This window comes from Mauremys reevesii, linkage group 1, assembly GCF_016161935.1.
Source record: "Mauremys reevesii isolate NIE-2019 linkage group 1, ASM1616193v1, whole genome shotgun sequence".
NCBI classification, from domain to species: domain Eukaryota; kingdom Metazoa; phylum Chordata; order Testudines; family Geoemydidae; genus Mauremys; species Mauremys reevesii.
In genome coordinates, this window is record NC_052623.1 from 360118969 (window position 1) to 360142359 (window position 23391).

General features: G+C 53.3%; 1 protein-coding gene across 1 annotated transcript; it reads right to left on the reverse strand.

The window, feature by feature from the left end:
* Positions 1 to 1115: 1115 nt before the first annotated feature.
* Positions 1116 to 22278, reverse strand: LOC120395678 (C-type lectin BpLec-like). The gene is made up of 4 exons (XM_039520308.1): positions 22175 to 22278; positions 10409 to 10549; positions 5292 to 5406; positions 1116 to 1420 (listed from the first exon to the last, which is right to left on the reverse strand). Exons 1-4 carry the CDS (start codon positions 22184 to 22186, stop codon positions 1353 to 1355), a joined length of 336 nt encoding a protein of 111 aa, XP_039376242.1. The 5' UTR covers positions 22187 to 22278; the 3' UTR covers positions 1116 to 1352.
* Between the last annotated feature and the right edge of the window lie 1113 nt (positions 22279 to 23391).

Below are 23391 nucleotides of genomic sequence, written 5' to 3' on the forward strand. Positions count from 1 at the left end.
GGACTTTGCCAGGAGGCCAGTTAGGTTTTAAAGCTGAAATCTCACAAACTCAGTTTGCCAGTTTAGTGACTATTCTAGCCGCTATTTGAATGGGACTGAAGCAGGAGAGCCTGTGACGAACTGGAACTGTTCTTACTGTGAGCTATGAATGCTGAGTTCGGAGTGTTGGCCTGGGAGGACGATCTGCATTGGGGGATGGGAGACTGGCCTTGAGGGAAGATGCCTGAGCATGTAAAGTGAGAACCCAGGAAGGGGTTAGAGGCCAGGTGACACCTCTGCCCGGGAAGCTGGACAAAGGCTGGGGAGTGAGAGGGTTTTCAGGAGCTGGCGGGGGAAGGGAGGGAAGCAGGGACAGGGCTCTGACCCTCCAAGGGGGCTGTGGTGCCCCTGGGGCCCCAAGATGGACCTAACTGGGGGGGGTCCTGTTGTCTGTACCTGCAAGACCTGTCTTGGACTGTGTTCCTGTCGTCTAAATAAACCTTCTGTTTTACTGGCTGGCTGAGAGTCATGGTGAATTGCAGGAAGTTGGGGGTGCAGGGCCCTGACTCCGCCGCACTCCGTGACAGAGCCCCCTTCCCTGGAGGAGAGGCCTGGGGCCAGCACAATAAGGGGACGCTCTGAGAGAGGCTGTTTGAAGGCTGGGGGCAGAGAACACCCCGTCAGTCAGGGACGGAGATAAATGTAACAGGGAAGAGGAGAGGGGATGTTCCCAGGGTCACGCAGGATCCCTCCAGCAGAGCTGGGATTGGAACCCAGGAGTCCTGGCTCAGTCTTTTTTGGTTTGTAGTCCTGTTCTGCAAGATGAGCAGGTGCATGGCAGGCAGGCTAGACAGGTCCTGCTCTGGAGAGCGCTGAGATGAGGACAGGAGGGATGAGCGCCCGAGGTGGAGGGTTGGGGGGGCAGAAGGGAGCTAGATGAATGGGCCGTGTCTCAGGGGTAGCGATGCCCCATGTTTTACCAGAAGGTCAGGGCCCTCATTCCTTTTTCAGTCCCTTTTCTGCCCCTCAGGGCCTGGCACTGGGGTGCTGGGGCTGGGGCCAGGCAACACAATGAACTGTCCATGCCAGAGTCAGGAACACGAGAAAGGAGACACACACTGAGCTGAATGCTGGAGGGGAAGTTTATTATCACTGCACTGTGCTGAGATGACTGAGAAGAGCAGAGCGTGGGTGCGACAGGGAGAGAAGGGGGCAGAGCAGAGCGGGAGTGACACAGCGTAACTCAGCGATGCTTTGCAGAAGGGACTTTGCAGCCGGGGACACAGGATCTGGCCTCCCTGGGGAGCCGGAGGGACCCGATTCACTCACAGCCCAGGTGTTGGGAGCCCCCAGGTGCAGGCGACCTGCCTCCCCTAGGCTTTGCGCTTACACAGGAAAGTGAATGTGGAGTCACAGGGATAATCGTGCCATTTCGGAAAACCTAGAAAGAAAAACAGAAATGACCCGTGGGGTGGGGCAGGCTGGGCCGTTCCTGCTCATACAGTGACCCCTCCCCGGCCCCGTTCCATGCCCCTGGGAGAAGATCCCAGCTCCTGTGCAGAGCCCTGAGGAAGAGGAGGGTGGGATGGAGCCCTGAGTGCCCCAGATTGGGGCAGCCCCATCCTGCAAAGAGAGGCCGAGGCTCAGTGTGAAAGGGGAGACGCCTGGTCCACGTGCTACTGCTCCTACCTCCCCCCACCCCAGCCAGAGGGCAGAGGAGAGAGCAAGAGCCCTGCCCCGCGACTGGGGCACTCGCTCAGGAACTGGGCTGCTGCCTCCTCCCTGCTGAGTGAGCTGCCCCCAGCCAGGCCCCCTCCATGCCCTGCCCACCTGGGTCTGGCTACACCCATGGGAACCTCTGTCCCAGGCAGGGCTCAGCTGCCGTGCAGAGGGGATGGGTCCCTGCCCCAGGAGTCAGTGTCACCGGCCTGCTGTGCACGGAGCAGCACGTTCCTCCCTCAGACCCCGTTACCCCTCTGCTCTGGGGGTGTCTGTGCCCAGGGGCTGCCCAGCAGTCGGATTCCTGCGTAGCCAGGCCAGAGAGCACCCAGGGAAGGACAGTCCTGGGGCTGGGCTGGGTGGGCTCAGCCCCTCAGCAGCACCCCAGGCCCAGCAGGGAGCTCCGCGGGGGGTATAGGCCGTTCTCGGTGCCCTGTTCCCTTGGGTGCGGGTTTCTGCTGCTGTTTCGATGTAATTTACTAATAGTTTATAAAAGTAACAAATTGTGACTATTTTGTTGGCCTTGCTGGAGCCCTAGGCATAACGAGCAGTGTGAATCAAAGGCTGTGACCCCGCGTAGGCCTGGCCTTGGAAGAACAGCAACGCACTAACTAAGTGAGCCCTTTCCTGACCGGAGAGGATGGTAGAAGAACATCCAGAGTTCCCAAGTAACTGTGCAAACAAATTCCCACGCGAGGGCACAAGAACTCCCCGACTCTTGTAAAGGTAGGAGGGGATGCAGGGCCGGTGCAACCATTTAGGCGACCTAGGCGGTCGCCTAGGGTGCTAGGATTTGGGGGTGCCATTTTCTTCGGCAGCGACCGCGGCGGCCGGATCTTCGGCCGCCCCAGTCACCGCCGGCATTTAGGCAGAGGGAGCTGGGGTAGGGGGGCATGGGGAGGGCCGCCTGCAGCAAGTAAGGGGTGGGGCGGCACGCAGGGGAACTCCCCGCCCCAGCTCACCCCTGCCCTACCTCCTCCCCGAGCACGCCGTGGCTGCTTCACTTCTCCCGCCTCCCAGGCTTGCAGCGCCTAAGCTGATTGGCACCGCAAGCCTGGGAGGCGGGAGAAGTTGTAGAACTGATAAATGAAATTGTTTTTAATTGTTCACTTTATTAATGTAACTTCTGTTCACTGTTTGCCATCCACTACACTTGTCTATATTGTAACTTCTGTTCACTGTTTGCCATATTGTAATTCAAACCCCATTTTAAAACACTCACTCCATTTTGTAAAAGCTTCCTCCAACCTTCATTTTTGCAAACCCTGATGTAATCTTATTAGTTTAGTTTAGACGTGTGACTGAGGTATGGCTGGATGATGGAATCAACCTCCAGCCCCAGCCTGTCCTGATGAAATAGAGTTCAAACCCCACCGGCTGAAGATGCAGACAAGAGCCCTAACACAGTAAGCAGAGGCCACCCTAAAAAGAAAAGGTGCAATAGAAGGAAGATCAAAGCCAGGTCCCAGGCTGACAGTCACGCCTGCAATTGATGGGTGATCAATCACCAAACCCAGAGGCAGCGGGACACAGCAAGACCTAGAGACTCTGGATTCAAACTAAAGCCTACAAAAAGGATGGGTGAGATGGGAGACTTTGGAGGGGAACATTCTGCTGCCAACATGGAAGGACATCGGTGCCTGCCCAACAGAGACCCAGCTCGTCCTTGCGCCCGGCTTTCCTGGCCAGTTACCGCCACAAGCCACGAACCCAAGCTGCAAACTCAAGCCATGAACTCAAGCTATCTTCAGGACTGGGAACTATGCAGCAGCTGCAGAACATCTGATGGATGGATGTGTGTGTGTGTGTGTGTGAATGTGTGTGTGTGTGTGTGTGTGTCTATAGGTATTAGGTATAATGTGTGTGTATAAGGATTAAGATATTAGTTATCGGTCATAAATCAAATTGTTATCATAATAAATGTGGCATCTTTGTCTTGCCCCCTGAGAAGATCCTGTGTAGTTTTGTCTGTACAGCAAAGTGAAGCAGCGACGGCGTGCTCGGGGTGCTCGGGCGCGGAGCTGGGGTGAGGTGGGGGGGGGGGGCCTCTGGGGGGCGGTGGGGGAGGGGGAGCTGGGGCAGAGGTGCCTCAGGGCGGAGGTGGGGGATGGGGAGCTGCCGCGGGGGGGGTGCCTCAGGGGGAAGGTGGGGGAGCTGCCACGCACAGGTGGGGGGGTGCCTCAGGGCGGGGGCTCGGGGACGGGGGAGGGCCAAGGTGGAAGTTTCGCCTAGGGAGCGAAACATCCTGTGGGGATGACAGGATAATGGATGAGGATGTTTGTTTGAACTAGCAGGTATAAAATCTGGGTGGTACCTAACAACATCTGGAGTGACACACGTAACCGGTTTGTATCGGTGTGTGCCAGGGGAAGTCATCGGAGGGAAATCTGTGTGTTCGTCCAGGGAACAGGACTGAGGCTTTCCCTCGTCACAAGCACCCCTGTGTTAGTGTCCCTGGGACCCGTTGCACAGGGCATTAGCACTGTGCTTTGCTGGCAGTCAGCCTGGCCGAGCGCCTTTGCCACCGAACGGAGCCTGGGGTCCGTCTTTAGGAGTAAGCCGGAGGCTGGCGGGACGGGAGGGTGCACTCTCTGCTAGCGCAGCTGGCAGCAGAGCTCCAGCCACAGCAGCACTGAGCAGCCTTAACACCTAATCAAAGGTTAAACAATTGCTACAGAGCCCAGTGCTCAATTGGCCGCTCGTTACCTCAGCGTGTGACTGTCTAACACACCCGGCGCATGGCGGGCCCAGGCCTGTCCCAGTGATAAATGGAATTGGTCTGAGCCCCGGCCCTGCCCCTCGCTCCCCACACCCCCTGGCACTGCAGGCCCCACACAGACACAGCCCCCAGTGATCAGGGCCAGGCAGGGGATTCGTTGTGAATTTCACCCCTCTCCTGTTCACAGCCTGTCTGCAAAGTGACCCCTCGTTATCCACCAACACTGGCTACTCGCTGTCTGGGCCACTCAGAACTTCTTCCCCTCCCCGCTGGCGCTGTGAGCACTGGTCACTTACACCACGTCCTGAGGGCTCTGCTCCCTGGCTGCAGCTTCTGCTAACGCTCCCCTTCCGGTGCCAGTTTCCATGGGAACTGTCATTCATGTTCATTGTGTGAATGTTTTGAGACTGGGCAGCACTTTCACAAGCAGCCAGCGTGTGTGCGAATGCTTGTGAGTAAAATGACCCCATGAGAGGGAGCAAATGCAGCTCTGGTGCCCACAGCATTGTGTGGATCAGTGTTTGCACAGCAGGGGGTGCAACAGTGACTCAGAGCCATCACCCATTAACGGCTCAGCAGAGCCCCCCTCTGCGGCCAGCCGTGTGTGTGCGTGTGTGTGCACGTCTCTCCTGTCTATCATGGGAGCAGAGACATGAACTGACCCAGGGGAGCTGGTAAGCAGCAGTTTTACCAGGTGAGACAAAGGGTTCTCTTCTGACTGCCCTCCCAGCATGGGGCAGGGAAGAGAGAGGAGCCAGGATCTGTGCTCCAGGGCGCGCTGGGGCCAGCCCGGATCAGTATCTCAGGACCTGTGTGGTCAGGGCGCTGCCAGGGTTCCCTTGTAGTTGCATGTGGGTCTGAGCTGCCAACTTACCTGAACTGTTTTCGAACACTGTGCAGTGCTCATTTGGTGCCTGACTATCAGGTTGCCCTTTATCCCAAGCACTGAAGCTGACCAATGATTTATCGACCCAGCTCCAGCTTTGATTCTGAAGAGACAAAGGAGAGCAGAGCCCCTGTAAAACCCAAGGTTACATAGTTAGAGACGTGTCCCAGAGCCGAGGGGCCATGGGCAGGGCACGGACAGAGGCTGCCCCGTGACACTGGAGACACTGATCATTGCTATGAAATGTCAGCGCTGACAACCAGGGCTACATTTACTGGCAGCTGAAGTTACACCAGGACCTGTCCAAGCCTCAGACGCATGAAAATAGCAAGTGAAGGGAGAGTCTCCAGCCCCCCTGCCCCTGCCCTCCCCACATCGACGAGGGGAGCGCACCCCGACCTGCCCTCAGGTTCCACGTCCATCTCCAGCACAGCCCGACAGGCAGCACCTGCAGCGTCATCCCACGCGCTGTCCCGCAGCCCCACGCTGCTGCCCCCGGTCTCTCTCGTGTGCACAGACCCACGCGATGACGCTCCCAAAGCTCATCCACAGGAGAGTTACTCTGCTCCCCGCTGCAGAGATCACGGCGGTCGATCTTGGGGACGGGGGTGCTGGATGAAGCTGGGGGTCGCACTGTCGGGGATCAGGGGCTGCAGCAGAATTAGTCACCTGGCGACCCACCCAGCGCAGCCAGCCGGCTGCAGGCCGCCCGCCTGACTGCACCCCCTGCCTGGGCAGGAAGGGCAGCTGGCCGGCTCTTAGCCCAGCAGCTCTCGGGCTGCTCCGTGTGTTCCTGCCATGGCCGCCATCCTCCCTCTGCCTGCTGCTCCTCCCCGTGCTCCTGTCCTGCTCCAGCCCTGCTCCTCCTGCTGCTCCTGCTTGTTTCCCAGCCCTGCTCCTGCTCAGTCCTGGCCGCCTCAACTTGCTCCTGGTCCCGGCTTCCTTACCCTGCCCCTGGGCTCCGGCTCTGACCCTTGATGTGCCTCCTGGGTCCCCTCCTGCCTCTGTCCCTCAGCTTGGCTCTTAATGCCTGACTCCGGCTCTGACCCTTGTATTGGAGCCGCTTCCTGCTCCTGCTCCGACCATTAATCCTGACAGCCCACGGCCCCGCCTCTATCGTGTGTTCCTTGGGCTGTTTGCTGGGGAGGAAAGCAGAAGCCGTATGCGCCTGGAGTGGGCTGCCAGCACCTCAGCCGATGGAAGGAGTTCTAGGAGATAGGTATATCTCCAATTATTAATTGGGAGGAGGGATAGCTCAGTGGTTTGAGCATTAGCCTGCTAAACCCAGGGTTATGAGTTCAATCCTTGAGGGGGCCATTTGGGGGAACTGGGGGTAAAAATCTGGGGATTGGTCCTGCTTTGAGCCGGGAGTCGGACTAGATGACCTCCTGAGATCCCTTCCAATCCTATGAAAGAGCCAGGAATGTTGGCGACAATCCCCTTGCTCTGCCTGTGCATTCAGGGATTTAGGTGAGTTCTGATTCCCTTGGCCCTGAATGGGGTTTGGAGAGGGTCCCATATGAGGAGAGATTAAAGAGGCTAGGACTTTTCAGCTTGGAAAAGAGGCGACTGGGGGGATGTGATAGAGGTCTATAAAATCATTAGTGATGTGGAGAAAATGAATAAGGAAAAGTTATTTACTTGTTCCCATAATATAAGACCCAGGGGCCAGCAAATGAAATGAAATTCTTCTTCACACAGTGCATAGTCAACCTGTGGAACTCCTTGCCTAAGGACACTGTGAAGGCTGGACTGTAACAGGGTTGTGGCAAGGCAATGACTCACTGGCACGGTGCCTCCTGCTGGTCATCCAGGGAATTAGCTCTTCCAGCACAGAGTGCCCTCTGCAAGCCAGTGTCACCTACTGCTGGCCCCATGTCCCTCACAGACTTCAGTGTCCTTTGCCCAGGGGTTCTGCTCACCACAGTACCCCCTCGCTCCGGGTCTCCCCTCCAGGGGAACCCCTAACCTTCTGTGAGGTTATTGATATAAATTGGGACCATATAGAACATGGTTTGCAACCAAGGTCCTGTAGTGGCACCAAATCTTAGGTGAAGGAGGTCATATAAGGTGTCTAAGACCAGGTTATGGGTTGCTGGTTATGATTATGCTGTCTGTGTGCATGTGTCATTTATAGTTGAAGTTATGTATATTGGCTCTATACTGTCTGTATTTCAAGTTGGTGATGTGCTTCTGGGTGATATCCCAGACAAGTTGGTGTTAGCTCTGCCTAGCCTGCTTGATGGCCCATTAAGGACCATCAGCTACACAATTGACCCATGGAGAGAAGGCAGACACGCCTTGTGACTCAGCAAAGTATGCAGGGACTGGCCCATGTGACTCCAGACTCCATTTTGCTGTAATTTTCCACAGTGAGGACAAAGAGGTTCTTACACCTGGAAAAGCCTATATAAGGCTGATGCATCATCTCCATCTGGTCTTCAATCCTGCTTCTTACCTCTGGAGGGACTTTGTTACAACCTGAAGCTCTGCACAAAGGACTGAATGACCCATCCCAGCGGGGGATGTGCCAGAGAATTGATTTGAACCTGCAGTTTACTCCATCACTGCTGCAAGCCTGAACTAAGAACTTTGCCATTGCTGTATGGAATTGATTCCATTTAACCAATTCTAGCTCTCATCTCTACCTTTTTCCCTTTATGAATAAACCTTTAGATTTTAGATTCTAAAGGATTGGCAACAGCATGATTTGTGGGTAAGATCTGATGTGTATATTGACCTGGGTCTGGGGCTTGATTCTTTGGGATTGAGGGAACCTTTTTCTTTTATTGGGGTGTTGGTTTTCATAACCATTCATCCCCAGGACGAGTGCACTGGTGGTGATACTGGGAGACTGGAGTGTAAGGAAATTGCTTGTGTGACTTGTGGTTAGCCAGTGGGGTGAGACCAAAGTCCTTTTTGTCTGGCTGGTTTGGTTTGCCTTAGAGGTGGAAAAACCCCAGCCTTGGGCTGTGACTGCGCTGTTTGAGCAATTGGTCCTGAATTGGCACTCTCAGTTGACCCGCCAGAACCGCATCGTCACACCTTCTATCCCCTCCTTGCCTCAGTGGCTACTGCCAGTCATCATCCAGCCCCGCTCCCTGGGGCAGACGCAGTCTGTGAACCACTCAGCAGCAGCAAGGGGGTTAGGCAAAGGCAGCAGGTCCTAGCTCTGGGCTGCCCCTCTGCAGCCCCAGGACCTATTTGGCCCTTTTGGCAAGGCCTGCAGCCTGGGAGGTTTCCTGGCTGGAGCTCCCCAGCTCCCTCTGCCCTTCCTCAGCCCTGCTCCACCTCGGGTACCCGGCTCAGCCCCCAGAGAGAGAGAGTGTGTGAGCTCCTGGTTCACAGCCCTTTTCTAGGGCCAGCTGTGGCCTGATTGGGGCGTGGCCCCCACCTGTCGCTGTTTCCCCAATCAGCCTAGTCTTTGGGCTCAGCCCTGGCCCTCTCCAAGGGCTGGCTTGGAACCCCTCTTAGCTGGAGCGGGGTGACTGCCCCCCTACAAGGGTTTAAAAGAGAACTGGATACATTCCTGGAGGTTAAGTCCACTAATGGCTATTAGCCAGGCTGGGTAAGGAACGGTGTCCCTAGCCTCTGTTTGTCAGAGGGTGGAGATGGATGGCAGGAGAGAGATCACTTGATCATTGCCTGTTAGGTTCACTCCCTCTGGGGCACCTGGCATTGGCCACTGTCGGTAGACAGATATTGGGCTGGATGGACCTTTGGTTTGACCCAGTCTGGCCGTTCTTATGTTCTGTGTAATTAATTCCCCAGGGTTTTGTACGGGGCCGTGTCCCTCGCTGAGCAGCTCCTCCGTGGGCGGGTGCAGGGGGAGCTGCTATGGGGCAGAGGCTGATGCTGCCCCAGGCTCAGTGGACCCCCCGAGGGGTGAAAGGCTGCGACGAGGCCCAGGAGGTCTCTGTCTCTGGCATTTTGTCACGGTGAGAAGTGAGGAGGCCAAGAGCAGTCGGGCGTGTTTAGCAAGTGATGACAGCCTGTGGGCTGGAGGGAGCCTCGTGCAGGAGTCTGCGCCGTCACCCCCCGAAACACCAGCCTCTCCCACGCTCTGGGGCCAGACAGGAGCGGCTGCAGCAGGGTGCTTCTGTGCTGCCCAGCAGTGCTGCCCACGGAGCTCCCCTGTCTCCCATCGGTGCCACCGGCGGCATTGCTCTGCGGCTGCCGGCCGGCCAGCAGGGCCAGCAGAACCCACCACGTGCGCCCAGCCCTGAGCTCTCAGAAACGTCCCGTTCAGCCTCAGCAGCTGGGTGTGTGGATTGAATGGAAGATTTGTCCTCATGCAAGTCCCACGTCACACACACGACCACACACAGTATCCCTGCCGGCATCCTGCCCTGAGTCCCCTGAGTCCCAGCTCTGTGCAGAGGGGAACAGCAGCAATTGGAAAGGACCCCAGGAGAGACACTGACTGAGCCTGGCCTGAAACCAGCCTGTTTGCTGGACTAGAGACTGGACTGGAGCCCCCTCCCCGCAGCACTGGCAGCTGCAATGAACCACGGTGGCCCTGACTGGCGATGAAGCCTCTGGCCCAGGGATCTGCAACCTCCCCATTCCCGCCAGCCCCAGTCGCTGCCCTTTCCTGGGCCTGTGTCGGGGGCGTATCGGGACCCACCGGGGCTCCCCCTACAGGCCTGGAGCTGACGCGCCGCTGGCCAGGTGACCCCCCCACCCAGAGCCCACCCTGAGGACGAATACACAGAGCGACAGCACTCCCAGGGCTCTGCTGCCCTCGCATTGGTCGCTCTGCCCGTGGGGCTGCCCCTTTCCCCGAGCCCTCGTCTAGACGTCTCGTCCGTGTGGGGCGGGGCTGACTCGTGCCGGGCGTGCACGGTCTGAGCACAACGGGCAGGTGTGGTGGGTCCCTGGACACTAGTGTCACGAACGTGAATATTAGTAACATCAGCTTATACTCTGCACCGGGCGCTGGGGATCGATCCTGTGACTGAAAACCCAGGCGGTTACAGCCCCTTTTCACCCCCTTCCAATGGAAATCCTGCTCTGGCACCACCCCCACCCCAAACAACAACCTCACTGAGCAGAGACCCAGAGCCCAGGGGCTGGGGAGGGGCTGCCAGAGGCAGAGCACTCACCTGCTCAAGATCCCACAGTCCGATCCAGACGGGACTGTTCTTTTTGTGGTACCGCTTGATGTAATGGGCCATCATATTATTTTCTCCAGCACTGTGAATGGAGACGAGATGGGCCTCGGGCCCGTGATGCTGGCACTCAGCCTGGGACAAGAAGAAACAAAGCCAGTTAAACAGGGACCAGGGGTCTGTTCTCAGCCCAGGGCTATTCAGACTCTGCCTCAGGGATCTGGGAGACAAAACAAAATCAGTGCGGGTGAAGGCTGCCGGTGACAGTGAGTTGCTGGAGCGGTAAATAGTGACGGACGCGTCAGGTCTACGCAGGGATCGGGATCGCACGGTGAGCTGGGCTGACTTGACCCACGTGTTCTGTAATACAGCTAAACGCAGGGTCGCACGGCCGGGAACCAAGGCAGCCGGCCACACTGACAGCCGGGGGATGTAGCCTGGGAGCCAGGACTGAAAAGCACTGAGGGGTCATGGCCACAACCAGCTGAATGTGAGCTCTGAGTGCCGTGCTGCACACGAGGGCAGGTGTGAGCCTTGAACGTGCAAGCACAGGGTGATCGCGTTGGAGCAGGGACAGAGTGTTACATATATTCGGCATCAGTGAGACCAGCACTGGGCACCATGTCCCGGTCTGGGATCCGCTCCTCAGGCAGGACGTTAACAAATTGGAGAGCTCAGAAAAGAGCTCCAAGAACGACACTCCTGCTACCGGCCTTTCCCGTCCCCCAGCTCCATGAGGAGAGGAAGCCTTCCCTGGCTCCTAGCTGAGGTCCCCACAGACGGCCTTGCCCTGTCCCCATGTCCCAGACACCACCCTGCTGGGTAATGGGTCTGTGACCTGCCCCTGTTCTATGCCAACCCGGAGCAACTGCTCCCAGAATAGCTACAGGCCAAAGCACTAAACAGCATTGCAGGGGCACTATGGAGCAGAGACAGCAGAAACCACAGCCTCTCCCAGAACATGGGGAATTCAGCCTCACAGGCACATCCACGTTCACTCAGTGCCCCACACAGCATTACACGGGGCTCCAGCCACATGCCAGCCAGCAATGGGGATCGAACCGGAGACCTTCAGCACAGCACAGCCCTGCCACCGGAGCTAAGGGAGCTGCTTTGGTAACACCAAGTAAGGAACAGGCCCTTCCAGAGCCGGCCTAGAGGGAGACTGACACGCCGTACCCCAAAGCAACACCCTGACACCCCCACATTTACCATGGGGATGTGATTATGATGCGTTTCGTACAAAGTGAACCTTGTGAAGTATCATTCTAAAAGTCTTGATCTGTTGGACATTAATATCCTGTTGGATTATACGTGCTGTCATTGTATGTGAAGTTATGAAGTTTTGCTGTGTGTGTTACTGAAAGATGTTGTGAGGTTGGGAACACCCACAACCAGCTGTTTAGGTGCAACAATGAAGAAGCTAGAAAGGCTTCCCAGAGGGAGCACGTAGGCAATGGAGGGTTCTTGATCAAGGGGGGGGCAGACCCCACATCATGAGCAAAGACCTTTCCAGCAAGCTGGAAGAAGCTATAGAAGGGGGAAGTGACATCATCATTTGGCCTCACTCACCACTCAACTGAGCACCTGAAAACATGTCTGGAAGATAAAGACTTGGACTGGGGAGGTTGTCCCAGGTGGGAAAGAGGGAATCTCAGCCTGAGTATGGAAGATTGGTGAACTGTTTGCACCAGCCTGGTGAGGTGCTACATGGCTCTGGGAAGAAGCATGAAGGAGTTGGAGGCACTAGTGGTGTTCTCACCCATCCTCCCTGTGGAAGGAAAAGGCCACATCGAATCGTGGAAATCAATGACTGGCTACACAGGTGCGGGGTCAAGCTGCCCTTTCGGTGGCACCCAAAACCCCCTCCCCTCCTGCCTTGGTCAAGCTGAGACTTGCTTTTAACAGCTTGCTGGCTAGGCTGTCTTTAACAATAAGCCATAGTGGTTTCAGGCACTTTACTGGTTTGCAAGTCTCCTTGTACAGTTTCCCCTCCTTAAAGGTCACCTTTCACACAAGGGGCCTTTACACGATCGCTGTCAAACCTTGAGTTGAGCTCCAACAAAAGCTCAAGGCTCTCAGCCGAGACTGAGCAAATTATCTTCTTGTTGGCATCCCATACTCAGCCCACCAGCACAGCAATTGACAAGCGATCGCCTTAGCCTCCTTTCCCATTTAAGGGAGGGGTGATGAGTTCGATATGTTCCTTTCCCTGGGGTAGGAGTGCCGGTGGCAGTAACCACTGACTCATCTGTCAAGGGACTTGCAATTGCCCGATTTTGCGCCAGGTCCAGCATGTCATTAGGCTGGTAACAAAAACCACTACTATTTCGTACCCCAAGATTACTATGATGGGGTCTCAGGCCAAACTCAGAATGTCTGTGCCAGTGGGGGACCATCCCAATAACACTTCCCACCAGTGGTGTGACGGGTCCTGGCCAATTCTTGCAAATACCCATTTAATTTCATTGGCATTACGATGCACGGTAACCATGACTCTGTGCCCTTCCTGTTTTGCAGAATGTAACTGGTTCTGTAAATTAGGCTGTAAAAGCAATGTTTGTAAAGCAGTTAAATCCATTCCAAGGGGCACAGGTGTTACAACAGAATACAAAGTATAAGACACTTAACTGACTATATTTAAATTCGGGTACATGAAATTCAAAGATTGGACAAATGGCCGGGGAGGAGTATAAAAATATTGCTCAGGCACGCAGGAGTGAAATCAGGAAGGCCAAATCACACTTGGAGTTGCAGCTAGCAAGAGATGTTAAGAGTAACAAGAAGGGTTTCTTCAGGTGTTAGCAACAAGAAGAAAGTCAAGGAAAGTATGAATGAGGGAGGCAACCTAGTGACAGAGGATGTGGAAAAAGCTAATGTACTCAATGATTTTTTTGCCTCTGTCTTCACAGACAAGGTCAGCTCCCAGACTGCTGCACTGGGCATCACAGTATGGGGAGAAGGTGACCAGCTCTCTGTGGAGAAAGAAGTGGTTCGGGACTATTTAAAAAAACTGGACGAGCACAAGTCCAGGGGGCCGGATGCGCTGCATCCGAGGGTGCTAAAGGAGTTGGCGGATGTGACTGCAGAGCCATTGGCCATTATCTTTGAAAACTCATGGCGAACGGGGGAGGTCCCAGATAACTGGAAAAAGGCTACTGTAGTGCCCATCTTTAAAAAAGGGAAGAAGGAGGATCTGGGGAATTACAGGCTAGTCAGCCTCACCTCAGTCCCTGGAAAAATCATGGAGCAGGTCCTCAAGGAATCAATTCTGAAACACTTAGAGGAGAGGAAAGTGATCAGGAACAGTCAGCACGGATTCACCAAGGGCAAGTCATGCCTGACTAACCTAATTGCCTTCTATGAGGAGATAACTGGCTCTGTGGATGACGGAAAGCAGTGGATGTGTTATTCCTTGACTTTAGCAAAGCTTTTGATATGGTCTCCCACAGTATCTTGCCAGCAAGTTAAAGAAGTATGGTCTGGGTGCATGGACTATAAGGTGGATAGAAAGCTGGCTAGATTGTCGGGCTCAGCGGGTAGTGATCAACGGCTCCATGTCTAGTTGGCAGCCAGTTTCAAGTGGAGTGCCCCAAGGGTCGGTCCTGGGGCTGGTTTTGTTCAATATCTTCATTAATGATCTGGAGAATGGCATGGACTTCTCCCTCAGCAAGTTTGTAGATGACAATAAGCTGGGAGAAGTGGTTGATACGCTGGAGGGTAGGGATAGGATACAGAGAGACCTAGACAAATTACAGGATTGGGCCAAATGAAATCTGATGAGATTCAGCAAGGACAAGTGCAGAGTCCTGCACTTAGGACAGAAGAATCCCATGCACTGCTACAGACTAGGGACCGAGTGGCTAGGCTGCAGTTCTGCAGAAAAGGACCTAGGGGTTACAGTGGACGAGAAGCTGGATATGAGTGGACAGTGTGCCCTTGTTGCCAAGAAGACTAACAGCATTTTGGGCTGTATAAGTAGGAGCATTGCCAGCAGATCAAGGGACGTGATCATTCCACTCTATTCGGCACTGGTGAGGCCTCATCTGGAGTACTGTGTCCAGTTTTGGGCCCCACACTACAAGAAGGAAGTGGATAAATTGGAGAGAGTCCAGCTGAGGGCAACAAAAAATGATTAGGGGCTGGAGCACATGATTTATGAGGAGAGCCTGAGGGAACTGGGATTATTTAGTCTGCAGAACAGAAGAATCATAGAATATCAGGGTTGGAAGGGACTTCAGGAGGTCATCTAGTCCAACCCTCTGCTCAAAGCAAGACAAATCCCAACTAAATCATCCCAACCAGGGCTTTGTCAAGCCTGATCTTAAAAACCTCTAAGGATGGAGATTTTACCACCTCCCTAGGGAACCCATTGCAATGCTTCACCATGCTCCTAGTGAAAAAGTTTTTCCTAATATCCAACCTAAACCTCCCCTACTGCAACTTGAGACCATTACTGCTTGCTCTGTCATCTGGTACCACTGAGAACAGTCTAGATCCATCCTCTTTGGAACCCCCTTTCAGGGGTTCATCCCTGAGTCAATTTTGAAGCACTTTGAGGAGAGGAAAGTGGGTGGCGTATGTGTGCATTCGGTGCAAGGAGCTCCTGGCCCTCAGAGACCATGAACGGACTTTGGAGGCCAGGGTGGCGGAACTGGAGGAGCTAAGAAAGGCAGAGAGGTATGTTGATGAGGCTTTCTGGGACACTGTAGAATTGTCCCACCTCTGCTCAGAGTGCCCCTGCGCTGTTGAGGAGGATGAAAGACCCAGGGAAGCAGAGCAGTCAATGGGAGCAGAGGGAAACCTTCCCGTAGTTGGGACCCTCCTTCCAGATGGTGCTGGGGTTGCCTCTCGCACTGAGGTTGCCTCTCCGGGTGAGGGAACTCCAGTTGCTAGAAAAAGGCAGGTGTTAGTAATGGGAGATTCGATCATTAGAAACGTAGATAGTTGGGTTTGTGATGACCAGGAGAACCGTATGGTGACTTGCCTGCCTGGTGCGAAGGTTGCGGATCTCTCGAAGCATCTAGACAGACTTATGTGTAGTGCTGGGGAGGAGCGAGTGGTCGTGGTACATGCAGGTACCAATGACATAGGGAAGGGTAGGAGAGATGTCCTGGAGGCCAAATTTAGGCTGCTAGGGAAGAGACTGAAATCCAGGACCTCTATGGTGGCATTCTCAGAAATGCTCCCAGTTCCACGTGCAGGGCCAGGTAGGCAAGCAGAGCTTCAAAGTCTCAACGCGTGGATGAGACGATGGTGTAGGTAGGAGGGGTTCACATTCATTAGGAACTGGGGAAACTTCTGGGATGGGAGGAGCCTATACAGGAGAGATGGGCTCCACCTAAACCAAAGTGGAACCAGACTGCTGGCACTAAACATTAAAAAGGTTGTAGAGCAGTTTTTAAACTAGGAGATGGGGGAAAGCCGACTGCTGCAGAGGAGCATGTGGATCAGACACAGACTTCTCTTAGGGGAGAGTCTGATGATAGAGAATCTCCAGCTTATAGTCAGGAGCAGAGGACGGAAGAGGATAATGTAAGGGCCGGATCAGATGATAAACAGTCACATAAAAAAGAATCTGACACATCAGAAAAGGGCAGACAAATAAACAGTGACAAGTTTTTAAAGTGCTTGTACACAAATGCTAGAAGTCTAAATAATAAGATGGGTGAACTAGAGTGCCTTCTGATAAAGGAGGATATTGATATAACAGGCATCACAGAAACCTGGTGGACTGAGAGCACTCAATGGGACACAATCATTCCGGGATACAAAATATATCGGAAAGACAGAACAGGTCATGCGGGGGGGGGGGGGGGGGGGGCACGATATGTGAAAGAAAATGTAGAATCGAAGTAAAAATCTTAAGTGAATCCACATGTTCCATAGAATCTCTATGGATAGAAATGTAATGCTCTAATAAGAATATAACATTAGGGATCTATTATCGACCTCCTGACCAGGACAGTAATAGTGATGATGAAATGCTAAGGGAAATTAGAGAGGCTATCAAAATTAAGAACCCAATAATAGTGGGGGATTTCAATTATCCCCATATTGACTGGGAACTTTTCACTTCAGGACGAAATGCAGAGATAAAATTTCTCGATACTTTAAATGACTGCTTCATGGAGCAGCTGGTACGGGAACCCACAAGGGGAGAGGAAACTCTAGATTTAATCCTGAGTGGAGCGCAGGAGCTGGTCCAAGAGGTAACCATAACAGGACCGCTTGGAAATAGTGACCATAATACAATAGCATTCAACATCCCTGTGGTGGGAAGAATATCTCAACAGCCCAACACTGTGGCATTTAATTTCAAACGGCATTTAATATTCAAAAATGAGGGGGTTAGTTAAACAGAAGTTAAAAGGTAAAGTGACTAAAGTGAAATCCCTGCAAGCTGCATGGGTGCTTTTTAAAGACACCATAATAGAGGCCCAACTTCAATGTATACCCCAAACTAAGAAAAACAGTAAAAGAACTAAAAAAGAGCCACCGTGGCTTAACAACCATGTAAAAGAAGCAGTGAGAGATAAAAAGACTTCCTTTAAAAAGTGGAAGTCAAATCCTAGTGAGGCAAATAGAAAGGAGCATAAACACTGCCAAATTAACTGCAAGAGTGTACTAAGAAAAGCCAAAGAGGAGTTTGAAGAACGGCTAGCCAGAAACTCCAAAGGTAATAACAAAATGTTTTTTAAGTACATCAGAAGCAGGAAGCCTGCTAAACAACCAGTGGGGTCCCTTGATGATTGAGATACAAAAGGAGCGCTTAAAGACGATAAAGTCATTGCAGAGAAAATAACAAATTCTTTGCTTCAGTCTTCACGGCAGAGAATGTTAGGGAGATTCCCAAACCTGAGCCAGCTTTTGTAGGTGACAAATCTGAGGAACTGTCACAGATTGAGGTGTCACTAGAGGAGGTTTTGGAATTAATTGATAAACTCAACATTAACAAGTCACCGGGCCAGATGGCATTCACCCAAGAGTTCTGAAAGAACTCAAATGTGAAGTTGCGGAACTATTAACTAAGGTTTGTAACCTGTCCTTTAAATCGGCCTCGGTACCCAATGACTGGAAGTTAGCTAATGTAACACCAATATTTAAAAAGGGCTCTAGAGGTGATCCTGGCAATTACAGACCGGTAAGTCTAACGTCAGTACTGGGCAAATTAGTCGAAACAATAGTTAAGAATAAAATTGTCAGACATATAGAAAAACATAAACTGTTGAGCAATAGTCAACATGGTTTCTGTAAAGGGAAATCGTGTCTTACTAATTTATTAGAGTTCTTTGAAGGGGTCAACAAACATGAGGACAAGGGGGATCCGGTGGACATAATGTACTTAAATTTCCAGAAAGCCTTTGACAAGGTCCCTCACCAAAGGCTCTTACATAAATTAAGCTGTCATGGGATAAAAGGGAAGGTCCTTTCATAGACTGAGAACTGGTTAAAAGACAGGGAACAAAGGGTAGGAATTAATGGTAAATTCTCAGAATGGAGAGGGGTAACTAGTGGTGGTCCCCAAGGGTCAGTCCTCAGACCAATTCTATTCGACTTATTCAGAAATGATCTGGAGAAAGGGGTAAACAGTGAGGTGTCAATGTTTGCAGATGATACTAAACTGCTCAAGATAGTTAAGACCAAAGCACTTCAGAAAGATCTCACAAAATTAAGTGATTGGGCAACAAAATGGCAAATGAAATTTAATGTGGATAAATGTAAAGTAATGCACATTGGAAAAAATAACCCCAACTATACATACAATATGATGGGGGCTAATTTAGCTACAATGGAGTCAGGAAAAAGATCTTGGAGTCATCGTGGATAGTTCTCTGAAGATGTCCATCCAGTGTGCAGAGGTGGTCAAAAAAGCAAACAGGATGTTAGGAATCATTAAAAAGGGGATAGAAAATAAGACTGAGAATATATTATTGCCCTTATATAAATCCATGGTACACCCACATCTTGAATACTGTGTACAGATGTGGTCTCCTCATCTCAAAAAAGATATTCTAGCACTAGAAAAGGTTCAGAAAAGGGCAACTAAAATGATTAGGTGTTGGGAGAGGGTCCCATATGAGGAAAGATTAAAGAGGCTAGGACTTTTCAGCTTGGAAAAGAGGAGACTAAGGGAGGATATAATAGAGGTATATAAAATCATGAGTGATGTGGATAAGGAAAAGTTATTTACTTATTCCCATAATACAAGAACTAGGGGTCACCAAATGAAATTAATAGGCAGCAGGTTTAAAACAAATAAAAGGAAGTTCTTCTTCACACGGCACACAGTCAACCTATGGAACTCCTTGCCTAAGAAGGTTGTGAAGGCCAGGACTATAACAATGTTTAAAAGAGAACTCGATACATTCATGGTTGTTAAGTCCATAAATGGCTATTAGCCAGGATGGGTAAGAATGGTGTCCCTAGCCTCTGTTTGTCAGAGGATGGAGATGGATGGCAGGAGAGAGATCATTTGATCATTGTCTGTTAGGTTCACTCCCTCTGGGGCACCTGGCATTGGCCATTGTCGGTAGACAGGATACTGGGCAAGATGGACCTTTGGTCTGACCCGGTACGGCCGTTCTTATGTTCTTATGATCAGGAACAGTCAGCATGGATTCACCAGGAGCAAGTCATGCCTGACTAACCTAATTGCCTTCTATGATGAGATAACTGGCTCTGTGGCTGAGGGGAAAGCAGTGGACGTGTTATTCCAAAGAGGATAGATCTAGATTCTAACGAAATTGGTCCCTGACTTGACAAAGCCCTGGCTGGGATGATTTATTTGGGATTGGTCCTGCTCTGAGTAGGGGATTGGACTAGATACCTCCTGTGGTCCCTTCCAACTCTGATATTCTATGATTCTGTGATTCAGATCCTGTGTACTTTACAGAACTCAAATTATGATTATTTTATTTCTTAGGTAATTTACTTTGATCCATACACTTACTTATAATCACTTAAAATCTCTCTCTTTCTGTAGTTAATAAACCTGTTTTATGTTTTTGTAACCCTTCTGCCAGGCCGAGTTGATAGCAGCAAGGGCCGGGTTCAATACATAGGGGTCCCTTCCCTACAACGTAACGCAAAACCAGCTCGAGCCTCCACCCAGTGACCTGGGAAAATCTTACACACACCCCTGGGCGCCTCGAGGAGGCAACACTTCCCCTCTCGCAAGCACAGAGTCTCGGTGTAGCAGAAAAGGTTTAATTACATGAGATAAACAACAAGCATTAAATTGGGAAAATACCTCAACTAGAGTTCATAGATCAAACGTGAGCAAAGACCCACCCCAGCAAATTGGGCCGTGTCCTTCTCTCTGGGCCCTTGAGTCCAGCAATCCCCAAATCATCCACAGTCCCAAAAGTCCCACAATCCAAAAGTCTCTGTCCCAGGTCAGTGCAGCCCCAGAGATCGAGAGTCTCTCTGCAGAGGTCCCCCTCCCCAGCCTGGGTAGAAAGGGGCACCTTCCGTGGTTCGGGGCCAACTGCCCTGCCTCTCCGTGGGGTTCTGCTTCCACCAGCCGTCCCCGCAAACAGCTCAGCTCTGCTGGCTCTGTGGGCTGCTCCACTCTGACAGCTGCTCCGCTCTGACAGCTGCTCTGGTCCACCAGCTGTCCTGTGATCTGCTCCAGCCGTCCTCGCGAGCTGCTTGGCTCCACTCACCCCGTGGCTTCACAAACTGCTCCACTCCGCTCTGCCAGCTGCTCTGCTCCACGGTATTGCTTCAGGCTCCCCCACTAGTTATCTCAGTGTTCTCAGCTCAGCAAGTCCAGCTCTTTAGTGATTCCCGCTCACAGTAGGGGAGCCCCAGTGCCAGTGCACCACTAGCCCAAAGTGAGTTCAGCTCAGTAACCTGTATCTAGATTCTTAAGGGAATCAAAAATTAACTCTGACATTCCACAGTGGAGAGAGGCACAGGTGGAACTGGTGCTTCTGGCTCACACAAGGCACCTTGTAGCCGGTCCGACTCACCCCTGCAGCGCCTCCTGCTGGTGACTCCGGGAATTAGCTCGTTTCCAGCGCTGGAGCGCCCTCTGCAGGCTGGTGATCCACCTGTCCTCAGGCCCCCGTGTCCCTCCGTGGACCCGGTGCCCTTTTACATGGGGCGCTGCCCCCTGGCAGTAACCCCTTTCTCTCTGGGTCTCTCCTCCCCAGGGAACCCCCACCCTCTATCCCCACCTTGCCTCAGTGTTTGGCTACTGCCAGTCATTGTCTAGCCCCATGCCCTGGGGCAGACTGCAGTATCCAGCACTCATCACTGGCTAGGAGGGTTTGGACCTGCTGCCTTGGCTTACCCCTGGGCTGCCCTCTGCAACCCCTAGTACCTGTTAGCCCAATGCTAGGCTGCAGCCTGGGGCTTTCCAGGCTGGAGCTCCCCAGCTCCTCAGCCTTTCCCCAGCCCTGCTTCACGCAGGTATCCAGTCTCAAACTCCCTGCAGCCAGGCCCTTCTCACTCTACAGGCAGAGGGAGACTGCTGAGCTCCTGGCTCCCAGCCTCTTTTATAGGGGCCAGCTGGGCCTGATCAGGGCATGGCCCAGCCTAAAAGCTGCTTTCTCAAGCCTCAGCCCCTTCCTAGAGCTGTTTTTAACCCCTTCAGGGCAGGAGCAGGGATCCACCCTGCTACACACCTACACCACCAAGTACAGATATCTGTCCCCAGCCTCTCTCAATTCACTGGGTTTTGGAACCCATGTCCCTTGTCTAGCAAGTGCTATTTAGTTGATCATGAAACCCTCTATCATAAGACAGTTTTGTAGTTCCTCATTTACTTAATCAGGGTGGCAACATTTTATTCCTTCTGCCCCAATAACAAAGAAATTGGGGATCCCACAGCTGTGAAAATAACCATCCCAGGCTGCTGTGGGGTATGCTAAGTGGGGTGGGAGTGTCAATGCAAATAACTGAAATGCCAGTGCAAATACTTGAAATTCCTTTCCACACTCCCGGTAATTTACCACCAGATGTCAGGGTAGGACTCATCCTGACTCTGCTTACATCTTGTTACCTAAAACAGTGTGTTGTTTGAAGTGCAAGGGAAATCTGATCAGGAACAGGGGCTGGTGCATTGTCCTCTCCACATTGAGTGGGGGCAGACTGGGTAATATACTTACACTCGTCAGGCTTCTGACCAGGGCAAGATGGTCCAGCTCTGGGGTCCCAGGCTGGGGAGCTGTGGGGAACTGGTTGGAGTCTCTCTGCTGGTTCATGAGCGGCTGGTGAAAGCACTCATGTAACTGCAGCTGGGTGTGTCCCTGCCTGTGGATGTTTGTGCGAGTGCAGGACCTGGACGGGTTTGCAGCTTGTCACATTACCACAGAGTGAGAGGGAGCCCAGGTTGGTAAGCCAGAGGGCTCAGCGATACCCCAGTTCCAGGCTGCAACCTGGGGAACCCATCACAAAGACATGACCCCACCTGGGCCCAGACCGTCCCTTGTGTCCCTGGCAGACACAGACCATGCCAAGAGCTTTGGGTCCAAAGGAGATTGTGTTCCACCGGGGACAACATTTCCATTGTATTCTGCTCCCCAGCCTGGCCAGGGCAGGTAGTTCCCTCACAGCCTGTTCCCAGGGCTCTGTCTGGGGCAGTGGGAAATGTGCAGCCCTGGGCTCCCACCCCTCCCACTGGATCGGATTCCCCAGCCCAGCCCCAGCCCAGCCCAGCTTACTGACTAATATTCAACCTAAACCTCCCCATCCCCCCAGCCTCCGACTCCAGCCCAGCGCCCCTGAGCCCCGCTGCCCCCAGCCTCTCACCTCAGCCTCCATCCAGGTTTTCTCTTGGAAGAAGTATCCATAGCAGTAGCCTTGGAAGAGTAGCCAGCCCCTGGGACAGGACACATCTTGTGCCCCTGCAGAGAGAGGGGGTTATGGGGCAATGGTAGGGACAGGACTCTGCAGTTAGAGGCTGTTTCAGAGGAAGAGCCATTTCTTTTCCATTAGGACAAATAACATTGGGATCCCATTTGGAGCTGTGTCTGGCAGGCAGGACCCTCCAGGCCCTGGAGCTGCAGGAAGAAGCTGGCTTTGCCCAGACCCCACATCAGCAGAATGGGGCCCCTGGAACCCAGCTCTGAGCAGGGATCCCAGCAGGGCAGGGCCTCTGGGTTTGGATGGGGCAGGGGTTCCTTTCCCTATGACTCCCTAGGGGAAGAAAGGAGCCAGTGCACAGTGGGGTGGCTGATAGACCCTCCCTTCCTCTGCCCCAGGGAGCCCCATGGACCCTCAGCCCCGGGAAGGGGGGGAATATGGAGCTGCCAGCCATAGTGGCCCCCATTCAGCTGCAGCTGAGAATTCCTGCCACCCTGAGCTTCTCCCCCTCTCTCCTTGGGCCATGCGGGACAGTGGGGCCAGGGAAGCCGGCAGGGGGGATGGGAGATGGGGAAGGAAACACCCAGGACCAAGGGGTGAAGCTGGGGGAGCAGTGGGGTTGGCACAGACTGGGACTAGGCAGGAAATCGGGGCAGGGGCCCAGTTCTGGATGGAAGGAGCTGGGGGGTTGTAGGAGGAGGGAAGGGGAGAGAGGTGCCCAGGGAGGTGGGACATAGAGGGGGGTAGCAGGGATCTGTGGGGCTGGGGCAGAGGGGAGGGGAACACTGGGCAGGCTCTGCCCTGCTCAGGCCTGGGGGCACAGAGGGACAGGGTGGAGCCGTGTCCCAGAGGGGGGAGGGAACGGGACAGTCTGAGGAGAAAGACACAGTGTGCAGGGACTGGGGCAGCCCAGCCGGGAGCAGAGGCCGGATGGGGGAGAAGCTGGGGCTGGAGCAGAGCCATGAGCAGCCCTTGGAGAGGGACCCCATGGGGACACGGCCGGCCAGTGGGAGGGGACCATGGGAGGGGGGGTGGGAGCCTGGAGCTGACGGGGGCTGAGCGCCCGTTGCCCAGGGACTGGCCCCACCCAATCCTCATGGGAAAAGCCGACCCTGGGGGGCCTTTCACCCACCTTCTCTCACCCGCTCCCTGGGGAGGGGCCG

Bases quoted from the DNA above. Each gene is read 5' to 3' on its own strand.
- LOC120395678 (XM_039520308.1), bottom strand. The intron at 5,407-10,408 runs GTGAGTGCTCTG...TTGTCTCTTCAG, and splicing joins GACTGTGGGATCTTGAGCAG to AATCAAAGCTGGAGCTGGGT. The intron at 1,421-5,291 runs GTAAGTTGGCAG...TTTTCTTTCTAG, and splicing joins AGTGTTCGAAAACAGTTCAG to GTTTTCCGAAATGGCACGAT.